The sequence below is a fragment of the Theropithecus gelada genome, chromosome 15, assembly GCF_003255815.1.
Source record: "Theropithecus gelada isolate Dixy chromosome 15, Tgel_1.0, whole genome shotgun sequence".
Classification (NCBI taxonomy): domain Eukaryota; kingdom Metazoa; phylum Chordata; class Mammalia; order Primates; family Cercopithecidae; genus Theropithecus; species Theropithecus gelada.
In genome coordinates, this window is record NC_037683.1 from 111146117 (window position 1) to 111159370 (window position 13254).

At 41.5% G+C, this 13254-nt stretch overlaps 1 protein-coding gene across 3 annotated transcripts in view; it reads right to left on the reverse strand.

The window, feature by feature from the left end:
- Positions 1 to 13254, reverse strand: part of C15H9orf3 (chromosome 15 C9orf3 homolog) — a 365530-nt gene that overhangs the window by 333042 nt on the left and 19234 nt on the right. For all 3 annotated transcript variants that reach the window (XM_025359585.1, XM_025359584.1, XM_025359586.1), the window contains exon 2: positions 2508 to 3442. In XM_025359585.1, coding sequence (XP_025215370.1) covers positions 2508 to 3304 — 797 coding nt within the window. In that variant the 5' untranslated portion in view covers positions 3305 to 3442. The remainder of the gene's footprint in view (positions 1 to 2507; positions 3443 to 13254) is intronic.

The window sequence follows — 13254 nt, forward strand, 5'->3', positions numbered from 1 at the left end:
AGTTTTATTCTCAGCTGGGATACAGTGCAGGTGGGAAATGGGGAAGCCACTAATGGAACTTAAAAGAAAAGGTACCAGTTTACAGATTTTCTTATATTTCTGTCTAATCTAAAAACAGAAATTTATTGAAAGTTAATATAATAAATTTATGTTTTAAATATACTTGAAAACTTTGCATACAGTAAGTGACATGTGAAGATTGAATTCAAAAAAAGTCATTCTCTCTCTCACTTGAGATACAGATTTATCTAGAAGCTTCCAGTCATTTATTTTCTTACCTGTAAAATGAGAATAAAGAGCTTCTCATCCCAGCCTGAGAACTTATAGTGGGTATAACTGCTAATATTCTGCCATTCAGGAACAAATATGTAGAAACTATTTTAGTTTTAATAAATGTAGACTCTGTTCCCTGGAGGAATAAGCTCTAGCTAATTATGTTTTTCAGGCAACTGTAAAATGTTACATTTTCACACAATTATATTCATAAAGTATTGTGATCTTGACAATTACTATTCATTTATATCACTAAGAAGTTATTTCTGTCTAGCAAACTGGCATTCCTTACTCATTTTAAAGTCCTTAACATATCCAAACAATTACCAGGACATCCTGAGATGTATTCTGCAGCCAAGGGAGCGTTGAGAGACACCTGGTGCTCCTTCACAACTGACTGTATATAAAATTCCCCACCCCAGAAAAAGGGGAAAAAAAGAGAAAACATCTTTTTAGGATTTGTTTTTTAAAATAACTTTTCTTATCCTCAGAAGACTGCACAAATGGCATTAATATACTAAGGCGTATTCCCAAACTTCCAAGGATACAGTTTAAACATCTGCTGTGATCATATAGTTTATTGAACTATCAGAAAATGAGATATCAAGAGTAAAATTACCCTTTGAAGGAGCAAAATGTGCCCAAGGACCTCTTTAATTTCTTTACAGAAACTATCATTTATCCATAAGTACTCAACACTTTTACATGTCATTTAATTCACCAGTCTAATCTCTTTCTTTGCAGTGAGCACTCAGGAGAAAGTCATGTTTGAGGCCACAAATATTTCTTCCAAAATCTGTCAATAGTTCCTTCTTCCTCATTATTCTAGTTCAAAAATGAAATATCTAGGAGTATAAAAACTACAATTTCCTAGATAAATATTCAGATAGCATATTGTTAAATCGTATTGAAATCCCCATCTTTAATAATTTCAAGAAGTGTGAAGATACAATAAGAACACCTGTTTCATTCTTTCACAGTCTCCAAAAAATATCTAATAAGTTATTCTATAAATAAATCACTATGCTTTTGTACTGATGTAAGTTTGCACCAACCCTGCAATTTCCCAATGGCTGCCTCAGACTCTAACAGAAATAAGACAGGAAGTGAACTCATTCTGAGCAGGGTGGGAGACCAGAACAGGAGGTAAGATTAGAGGAAAGGAATGAATAATTAGAGCTCAAAGTCAAAGTGAGGCTTTAAAAAACTGTACCTGCAAGGTGTTTTGGGGGATGAATTGAGGGAGACATGTAAGCCATTGCCGAAGACCACCGCTTCAATTAAGGAAATCCAACGCTATAAAAGAAGGCTCTCAAACCCAGCTAACAGAGGTCAACGTTCCTCATCCAAGCTCTGCAATAATTACCATATTGAATGCAGTACTTTGGCACAAATAGGTAAAATACGGAGGAATCAATAAAGTTTGATTTTAAAATTCTCAAATTTAAAAAAATCTGAACAACTGTTGGAGGAAGAACAATAAGAAAAGGATTTTTAAAAATCTGAACAACTGTTGGAGGAAGGGCTGCCTAAATGTACCCTCTAGAAAACGATGCCTCATCAACTCCTCTTCCTCGAACTAAAACCCAGGGGTCTTTCTGGTACCACACACCAAGAATCACGGCCAAAGAAGCCAGTGTGCAGTCTCAGAGGACTGTTATGCTCCTCCGAAATAGGTCTTTTGTATGCTTTGGGCGGAGGGGTGTCACATTACATGAAAACTGACAAAAGTCAGGGAGGCATAGCTGCCAATAGACAGGTACGGTAAGAAATGCACAAAGCAGAGCCGGCTTTATCTGAAAGCACTTTGCCAGGCTTCACACCAACCCAACTTCATGGCAGTCTGGTCTCTCAAGGGACTATGAAGGAACATTAAGGAAGTACTCACTTGGAGACGTATCACTCCCATCTACAGCACTCCAAGTCACTAGCAGAGATCTCAATGGAGAGCAAGGCTCAGGATTTCAGCATTAAGCTTGCCTTTCAATCTCTTAACTCAGAAATAGGAGGCCTTAATAATCTTTTCATCCTGACTTAAGGGAGCTAATCCTATTAAGGGTTTAGCATGCCTGGGAATTTACCTGCTTCACTGTAGGTCTAAGGATTTGAGGCTACTGGGGTCATGTCACAGAAGATACAGGAGCATCTCTGCAGAACCGGTCTCATGTTTGAAAGCATCCCTGCAGCGTACAAGATTAACAGGCACGGGGCTTCGAAGCGCTCGGGTAACCTACCTGCCACTCTGGTCTGAGGTCCATGTAACTGATCGCCCTTCGGGTTTAGTTTTGTACCATATCCTGATAGCATGAGGGAAGTCAGTAGCTGTCTGAGCCCCTGTCTTCCTGATCTGTAAGCTCCAAGTGTCAGTGTCAAAGAGGAGTTCCCCACAGCCAGCAGCCTGGCTGCAACGAGCATAATAGTCTAACTGCTCCCTCCAGCGATTTGCAGGCAAAGTCACAAGTTCACGTACAATCTGATTCCTGAGCTCCTCAGAAACAACAGTGAGCTCGGGAGACCTTGTAAATTTTTCCATACCTGGCACAGCAGCCACATCCACCTCCTCGACTTTTAATACAGATAAATCACAGCAGTCCAACACTAGCAAAAACTCCTCACTCCCATGATTTCCTGTGTCACAGCAGCGCTTCGAGCTAGAAATCCCAGCAGCATGTTCCTGGTTGTCATGGTTACCATCTTTATCAGAAGTATCTTTTTCCCCTTTACTACAGATTGCACAATCATTATATTCCATTTCAGATGAGAAGGTCCTTGCATTTGTCACAGGAACATGGCAGGGCTCAGGCATCCCCAATTTGCAGCCTTTGTTTGACTCTGATTGGCAGGCTTCCTCGACAGAGCGATTCTGTTTCTTGAATCTGTCTCCGTCCTCAAGGAAAAGCACTATGGTCCCCTCAATGACTTGACTTTCAAAATCCACATCCAAATCCAGCACATAGTGCTTCACAAGTATGTGGCTGGTATTGGCCATGAGAGGCAGGTCATCTCCGGCAGGGTCCAGCTGCATGTCCATGATGTGGTTTACCGTTTGAGAGATTTGTTAAAATCTCAGATGGGGCTTCCTATCTGCCTTAATCTTCCAGAATCATAAATAGCTGCTTATCAAAAAACAACTGATGTCACAGATTATGGTTCCACAACTTTCAGTCTCCTGGCAAAAAAGGAAAGCACAATTAGACAAAATTCCAAATAAGACCTAAGTGCTCCCGCAACTGCTGCTCCTGCAAGTTGGCCACCGTCCTAAATAATCCCCCAAGTGGTGGACGCCATGGCCACCGTCCTAAATAATCCCCCAAGTGGTGGACGCCGTGGCCACCGCCCTAAATAATCCCCCAAGTGGTGGACGCCGTGGCCACCGTCCTAAATAATCAATCCCCCAAGTGGTGGACGCCGTGGCCACCGTCCTAAATAATCCCCCAAGTGGTGGACGCCGTGGCCACCGTCCTAAATAATCCCCCAAGTGGTGGATGCTCGTGGCTGGAAGGCTGACTAATCTTTTTTACTGACATGAAAGAAAGCTGCATTATGGGTTTCTAAAAATATTTCAATTACCAAGTGGATGGCACGGGCCTCCACAAAGCCAGAAGAAGCATGCTCCAATGAGAAATGTCCTTCTTTTAGAAAACAGCAATTGTTATGCAAAAGTGTAACCCAGCATCACTGTGCCTATGGTCTTAAAAGATATTAAATGTATCCCTTCTAATTTTGTGCATCAAAAGATAAGTGATTGTTTTTCCACTGTGATTCCAAGTAACAAGTGTGAATGAAGGCTAAATGGTCCCATACATTTTATTCTTTGAGAGTAATAATTTAATACATACAATGTAACTCCAGGGATTAATGTACTTTTCACATTAGGACTGCTCTCATATCAGCACTTCCAGTAAATTACAGGAAAATGAGCCAATTTACCAGGAGTGCATTCTAAGTATTCCTTTGAGATTGTTCATGGAGATTTTTCAAATTTATAGTTAAATACTCAAGGTATATCATTACATCTTAATAGCTGAAAACCCATTAACATTCTGGGTAATAGCCTTCTTGTGGCAAGCAAAAGGTCTTCTCACTTGGAAAAAAAAAGAAGCATGCAAATACCTACAAAAGGAAGGAGAGAAATTAAAATGTAGAAACAGATGTTACAATAAAATGCACACATTCTTCATAAAAGTTCTGAATCAAAATGTATTCTTATTGTATACTAGCAATCTGGCTAAAAGAAAAATTATTTGAAATTATTTCAGTCCCTGTTGTGTACCTAATTTCTTTCAGCATATGCTCTTCTTTTTTTATTCCTTTATCAAAACCAAAAAAGAAATGGCAGGGGAACAGAAAGAAAAACTCTGACAGAGTAGATATATTTAAAATAATTTTTGTATTTCTAAATATCAGGAGGCATTCTTTCAACAACTACAAAACACTTGAATTTTCAAGTAAATCAAGCCCTCCCTTTGTATCCTAACTCCTCCTCACTGTTTTATCTGCATCTCTACTAGACCCTTTTATTTCCTTTCCTTCTAGAATCTCATTCTTGGTTAATATCCCATTGATTTTCACTTTATACCTCTCCACAGACTAGTTCCTCTTCAAAATCTCACCTAACCTTAAAAAATCCTGTCTCCTGCAGCCTTGTACAATCAGTTTCTATCTACTTTTCCAGTCATAGAGGCAACATTCCCTTGCATCCTTGTCCTCTAGTCAAAGGGCCTACTCAAAACACTGCTTCCTGAAGAGGACCTGACTCTAGGCCGATGTGCCTTTTGGACTGACCCATGTGCTGGACATGGAGGGCTCCTGCTCCTGCCCTCCCACCGCCACCTGCCAAATCCTGTTCTTCTCCATGTCCCGGTTTAAGTGTGACACCTCCTGAAACCCTTCCCTGGTCCTTGCTCCTCCCCCACTGCACTGTGTGTGGCACACTTTCAGTGCAATAGGAGTAGAGAGAAAGCAAGGATGCAAAGAAGAGTTTGAATTTACTTTATGGAGAAGCTAGTATTTCCCTTGGTCCTAGAAAAGTCAATGAGCACAGGGGATAAGCCAGAGTATTTTCTGTCCTGTCATTTTGAATAATAACCTTCAATAAAGCCGTGGCTATTTCTATGTAATGAGAAACAGTGATCTTAAACCTTCATTCTGATGGTGGCTGTGGCTGCGAACATACAGTATTTTGTTGACTGGGCGTCTTTTAAAAAACTTGTTTGATTAAAAGCCCGGAATACACACACGCTCACACACACACAGAACGAAAACAGGCATCAGTAAGACAAAGGTCAATTTAGTGGCTGGCTAAACTATCATATTCAGAGAAAACAGTTTAGCATTTTTAACATTATAGATATAATTATTTATTGTCCAACTCTAACAGATTCCTAAATTCACTTCTAAAAATTTGTATAATTTAGGTATAAAACACATTCTACAGAACAGTTCTCACCACTTTTGTTCCTGGTGGCAGAGAATGAGGCTGCCCTAGAGCCCCACCCACTCAAGCCTGTTAGCAGAACCACTGTTACGAAAAGCCACGGCTGGCCTTCCAGTGGCTAACCACGGCCGCCTCTAAAATCAGTGCACTACGTGGCATGTGTCTTAAGTGATGAAACGTTTGTCACCTGACAATCCATTGGTTCTCTTTAGCAGATTCTTCTAACACCTTTAACTTTGCGGAAGCAATTCTAACACCTTTAACTTTCCAATTCCATGCTTGCTGTCATTCTCAGCTGAGGATTTGGCCCCCTGCTTTGCTGAGATAATTCTGAATCTCTGCAGCTCAACCATACCTCAAAGTATCATTAGCTCTTCATAAGTATTACCTTCTCTTGATTCAGAGGGAACAATATCCCTTCTCACCAAAGCTTGTTTAGTTTATTCTGCCCCACTGAATCCCAACTTCTGGGGTTTTGAGAGAGCCAAATAAATAGCACATTCCTCTCCCATCCAGATTCTGAATGTAGCAAAAAATAAGATATGGCAAAGGCAGACCGAAATATCGCCATTACTACTGATGAAGGCTAAACTGGAGAACATGGCTTACTGTGAGAGCCAAAGGTAGCTGGAAACTGAATCCCCAAATTAGGTTTATCAACATGGTCACAGGCAATGCTTCCAGAAGGAGAGGTGGCCTCCCTCAGGTAAGATTTAAGGCCTGGAAGAAGAGAGAATGGCTCTCTGCGGTCAGGATTGTTGCCCATACGCAAAAGGGAGGAGATGAGCAGAGCACATCCTGTTTCTTCTTCCCAAATTTATCAGACTAAGTCACTCCAGCTCCCTTAGGATAAAGGCACTGGGATCAGGAGTGTTACACTGACTGAACTCCCCCAGCAAGGAAGGAAACATGAGAAGTGGGGAAGAAGTGTTCTCTCAACACCATCCCCTTCCACTTACTTGAACCCTGTTTCATTTGACATTTTTCTCTTGCCAACATTGTATCTCCCTCAATGATTACACCCTGTTCTGAACATTCAAACATCCCTAGGGTTGCGGGCTCAAGCAATCCTCCTTCCTCAGCCTCCCAAGTAGCTGGGACCATAGGTACGTGCCACCACACTCATCTAACTTTTTAAAGTTTTGTAGAGATGAGGTCTTGCCATGTTGCCCAGACTGGTCTTGAACTCTTCAGCTCAGGCGATCTGCCCACCTCAGCCCCCCAAAGTGCTGAGATTACAGGTGTGAGCCATCACAACCAGCCTTAGGGTTGCCATCTTTTTTCTTTTTTTTTTTTTTGAGACAGAGTCTCGCTCTGTCACCCAGGCTGGAGTGCAGTGACGCGATCTCGGCTCACTGCAAGCTCTGCCTCCTGGGTTCACGCCATTCTCCTGCCTCAGCCTCCCGAGTAGCTGGGACTACAGGCACCTGCCACCACACTCGGCTAATTTTTTTGTATTTTTGGTAGAGACGGGGTTCCGCCGTGTTAGCCAGGATGGTCTCGATCTCCTGACCTCGTGATCTGCCCAGCTCGGCCTCCCAAAGTGGTGGGATTACAGGCGTGAGCCACCGCGGCTGGCCCAGGGTTGCCATCTTTAAAAACAATCAACAACTTCATTTGGCCTACTTTAAGTGATCTTTATTTCACTGAACTTTGGAACTGAAAAATTCCTTAGGGCTCACTCAATCCAACTCTCTAATTTTACAAATGAAGACAGTGAGTCCCAGACAGGCAAAGCAATTTGCTCAAGGTCACCCAGTTCTTTTTGTTTGCCGTGAACAGAACATTTTCCACCTGCTGAGGCTTTTCCTGGGAATTCTCATCCCCAGGTCTCATGGCCATCTCCTTCATACTGTCTAAGTCATAAGACAAATGTCACCTCTAAGTCTCTCTTCCATATCTTCCTTCGACCTTCTTTATCTTCTTCAAGTTATGCAGACTAGTAGGCAATTCTTATTGCAATAGCTTGGGGGCAAAGGAGAACTTTTAAGCCAGCCCCAGAAGATTCTGAAGATTCTGTCACTTCTGCATGGTTTCCAACCTAAATAATGTATAAGTCTATTAGTTGTTGCTTATTTGCCTATGTCTTACTTGTCTTAGATGCATGGATGACCTAAATCATCTTTCTCTCTGCAAGTACGTAACGCTCACTGACGTCAGTCAGGGTCACAGCCCCACATTTAGGGAAAAACTGAACTGCCTGTGGTTGCAAATGCATGTATGTGGCCACACTGCAAGGTCTCTCTCAGCAAATGGAAACCATATTTCTAAGCAGTCCGTCGACTTCAGCACTTTTGGCTATTATTGTGCTCCAATTCAAAATGCTAGCCTGTCTCACTGAAGCATTTTTCCATTCTCTGTCACAAGCCATAACATATAAAAGTCCCCCTTATAAAAACCAACGGTTAGTTTTCAGTGGCTAACCATCGCTGCATCTAAAATAAGTGTGCTAAAAAAAAAAGAAAAAGAAAATAAGTGTGCTATGTGGTATGTATTTTAAATGCTTAAATGATTGTCTCGGCAGCACCATTAAAGGCTTTGAAAGGATTAGCGTACAGTAATATTTTTCTTAAGGGGGAAGAGGATCACATACTAAACAGAGCTATGGTGCAGAGAAGAAACTGCTCTGCCATTCTCAGCCATCCAAAGTGGAATGCACCCATTTACGAATGTGGGATATAACCTCTGTAACGCCGTCCCCAATCCCCCCAACGAAAAAAAATTTCATTCTCCTTTCAAGCTACAAAGCAACGTGTATCCTCATGACTCCTGAACTTATCCTGGCTCATTTTATAGTTACCTCCATCCTCCAATGCTCTAAAAATTCCTTGTAACTCCTGAATCATTTTTGCGTTCATGACCAGGTTAAGTGGAGTATCCTCAACACAGCAGGTTCTCAATAAATATTTGTGGAATTGCCATCCAAAGGCTTTTGTGATTTCAACGTCTAGTTAGTTATACAACAGGGATTCCAGCTTGTGTACTCTATAGTCTAGTGCTAAGTTACTGCTTAACAAACATCTCCCTCCAGACATCTCATTTTTTCTTCTCAGGATACACCTGTGCCTCTTTTTATGCCACATCTTTTTACTTGTAAGCAACTGGGGGAAAGGAGAACTTATTTTTACATATATGCTTATTCTACAACATAGAGCACACTGTGAGTAATTACTAAATATTTAATTCCACTGACTACCTGACCAGAGAATGACAGCTTTCTGCTATTCCATTATTTAGGATATGCCAATTGCTCTTAATAACAGCCAGTGTACTTGCTGACATACACTGTTTCTGGGCACAATTCTTCACACAATCAAATGCATATAGTCACAGGAACATAGTTTACTACTGTGAAATTCAATAATTTCAGAATTAGAAGGAAACTTAGAAGTTCAAATATACTGTTTTGTGTTTATAAATGTCACACTGACATACTATTCTGCAACTTCTTTCACTCAATGGTTCTGAGATATAGACATGCTGATGTATATAAATCTGTCTCTTTTAACTGCTGTTTAATGCTCCCACAGGAATATTCTATAATTTATCCGTACATTCCCCTACTGATAGATATTTAAGTTATTTGAAAATTTTCGGGCCGGGCGCGGTGGCTCAAGCCTGTAATCCCAGTACTTTGGGAGGCCGAGACGGGCGGATCACGAGGTCAGGAGATCGAGACCATCCTGGCTAACACGGTGAAACCCCGTCTCTATTAAAAAATAGAAAAAAACTAGCCGGGCGAGGTGGCGGCGCCTGTAGTCCCAGCTATAGGGAGGCTGAGGCAGGAGAATGGCGGGAACCCGGGAGGCGGAGCTTGCAGTGAGCTGAGATCCGGCCACTGCACTCCAGCCTGGGCGACAGAGCGAGACTCTGTCTCAAAAAAAAAAAAAAAAAAGAAAATTTTCTTCATTACAAATGATGCTGCAATGAGCCTCGTACGCACACCTCTTAGCTGCACCCTGCAGGTAAAACGATGTGGCACAAAAAGAGGCACAGGTGTATCCTGAGAAGAAAAAACGAGATGTCTAGAAATTCCATTTTGCCTGATGTTAATATTGTCATACCTACTTTCTTTTGGTTTGCTTTTTCCTGGCACATCTTTCAATCTCTTTTATTTTTAAGTGCTCTGGACTCTTTTTGCCTTGGCTGTCTTTTTAAAACAACATTTGACTGGCTATTTTAAAAATATAATTATCATTTTTAATGACTGAAATGAATTTCTTTAAATTTATCACAATTACAGTTGTAATAGCACCATCTCAATCAACACGTTTTGTTTTCTATCTCCCGTGATTTTGTTTCTTAGCTTTATTTTTCTGCTTTTTATTGAATTTTTCTACATTCTGTTTTCCCCTCCACTGTTTCATAACTTACACAATCAATGCCTTTAATATGCCTACTTAAAGTCAATCTCAAACAACCTTCCAAACAAAATAAGGACCTTGGAAAGTTTTATCACCAGTCTTCCCTCTTCCTTACTCCATACCAGCTTCCATATTATTGTTGCTATTATCTTAGTATCACATTGTTTGTTAAAACTCCACCCAACTTTTTTAAAGTCAATATTCATTTGTATTTACAAATATATTCACCAGCTTCCTTACTCGTGATAATTTATACATTCCACTCCTTCCTTCTGGGTCCAATTTTATTCTACTTGCTGCATGACAAATTACTTTGTAGCTTCAAACAGCAACCATTTAATTCCATTCTATAGGTCATGAATGTGGGTAACAGTCAGCTGGAGGAATCTGTTACTCAGTGGTACTCAGTTGGAGGACGGACTTGTCTGGAGGGTCTGATGCCCAGAGAGGCTGCTTAAACTTATTTAAATAAACTTATTTAAATTTAAATAAAGCTTATTTAACACTGAGATCTTGGAATGGCTGGACATCTTCTATGGTAGCAGGCAGCCCCCAGCATGAGCATCCCAAAAACCAGTTGAAAACTGCATGGCCTCTTCTGACCTAGCCTCAAAGTCAACATGGTTATTATTTCTAATAGTCTATTGCTTTCAAGAGCAAACTCATAAGGCCAATAGAGATTCAAGGAGAGGGGATTAGACTCCACCTTTTGATGGGGGAGTGCCAAGGTATATTGTAGAAAAGCATGGAAGATGGTAAATATTGTTATGGCCATTTTTGGAAAATACAATCTGCCACAATTTCCTTTTTACTTAAGTTTATCTTTAGTGATTATTTCAGGAGTCCATGGGTAACAAATTATTTTAACAGTTGTATGTTTGAAAATGTCTGTATTACATCCTCTCTACTGAGTGATCACTTAACTAAGTGTTGACCTTTTGTTGATATTTTTAATTAACACTTTTTTACACCAGTTTACATTAATTAACACTAATTACAACTCCACTGTAACCTGGCATATCTTGTTGCTGATAAGAAAGAAGTTTGTTATTAGCTTGCATTTATTGATACGTATCTGTTCTTTCTCCCTGGTACCTGCATGTATGTGGGGGGATGTGTGTGTATGTGAGAGAGAGACAGAGAAAGAAAGAGACTTGTGTGCCTGTGTGTGTGTGTTGTTTCTGAATACCTGAAGTGGAAGGGAGATTTCCTTATACTTCAGTGGATCACACTGACCAGAAGCCCACAGACTACGACATACCACGTAATGGTCCAGACCCACAATGCCTTTTGGTGAAGAAGTTTTCATGAGGCTGGGTGCAGTAGCTCGTGCTCGTAATTCCGGCACTTTGGGAGGATGGCTTGAGCCCAGGAGTTCAAGACAAGCCCAGGTAACACAGGAAGACCTCTCTCTGCAAATAACAGTTAGCCAGACATGGTGGTGTACATGCCTATAGTCCAGTTACTTAGGAGACTGAGGTGGGAGGATTGCTTGAGCCTGACAGGCCAAGACTACAGTGAGTCGTGATTGCGTCACTGTACTCCAGCCTGAGCAGCACAGCGAGACTCTTTCTGAAAAAAAAAAAGTTTTCATGGGTTCTATGTTCACTGTCTAAATGATGGGTTCAATAGGAGTCCAAACCTTAGCATCATGCAATATACCCCTGCAACAAACCTGCACATGTATCCCCTGGATCTAAAATTAAAATTTCAGTTGGAAAAAAATAAAAGAAATTTTCATATAGGATATTCTTCGTTGTATAACATTAGAGGCACCGTAGCTATAGATTACCTTTTATTATCCCAGAAGCCCAGAGAGATGATTAAAGACGAGAGGTTAAGAATATGTGCAAAGAAAGAAGCCCAGATACACAGAGAGCTGGATTATATCACTCAGTCAACAAATATGCGGAATCTCTTCCATTCTGTCTTTGTCTAGTAACTCTCTGGACCCCATCATGTCCTCAAGGAAAACATCCCTGACTTCACTGATTAAGTCAAATTCCCCTGTTATTAGATTTTATAGTCATGTGCTTCTTAGTAGCACAACAAACACAGTTTTAGTTTTACATTTAGTTTTACATGTGTCTGTTTGATTATTTAATTAATATTATTCTGACCTCCCCTTAAATGAAAGGGAGTACCACTTCTGGTAATAGTGGAGTACCTTCTGGTAGACTAATCCTCCCACTGATAGTACTTATAAACTCTAGACAAAAAGACAAAATTTCTGAAGGCCCATGAAAGTGAGCAAAAAGCTGACAAGGGCTGTAGGGAGCCAACACGTGAAGAAGGGAATGGCATTGAGCTTCCTGCTTTATAGTTTTTCACTGGAGGGAAAACCCTACTTGGTGCCAGGCAAGGCAGTTAACTCATTTATGCCAGAGGTTGCAATTTTTTGTGTGTGAAAAATCAGACCTTGGGCCCAGCGCGGTGGCTCACGCCTGTAATCCCAGCACTTTGGGAGGCCGAGGCGGGTGGACCACGGGGTCAGGAGATCGAGACCAGCCTGGCTAACACGGTGAAACCCTGTCTCTACTAAAAATACAAAAAATTAGCCACGCGTGGTGGCAGGTGCCTATAGTCCCAGTTACTCGGGAGGCTGAGCAGGAGAATGGCGTGAACCCAGGAGGCGGAGCTTGCAGTGAGCTGAGATAGCGCCACTGCACTCCAGCCTGGGCGACAGAGTGAGACTCCGTCTCAAAACAAAAGAAAAAGAAAAAGAAAAATCAGACCTTGGAGATGACCTTGAGCAGCAGGATATAAATAACTGCCACAAGCTTAGCGTTCCAATAATGGAACACTAGGCATAAATGGGTTAAAACTAAGATTGAAACCTGAAGGTTTTTTTTGTTTTTTTTTTTTTGAGATGGAGTCTTGCTCTGTCGCCAGGCTGGAGTGCAGTGGCCCAATCTCGCTCACTGCAACCTCTGCCTCCAAGGTTCAAGTGATGCTCCTGCCTCAGCCTCCCCAGTAGCTAGGACTACAGGCGCCCAACACCACGCCCGGCCAATTTTTTGTATTTTTAGTAGAGACGGGGTTTCACTGTGTTGGCCAGGATGGTCTCAATCTCCTGACCTCGTGATCCACCCACCTCGGCCTCCTAAAGTGCTGGGATTACAGGCGTGAGCCACCGCGCACAGCCGAAAACCTAAAGTCTTACTGGCTGAAGAATGAGAG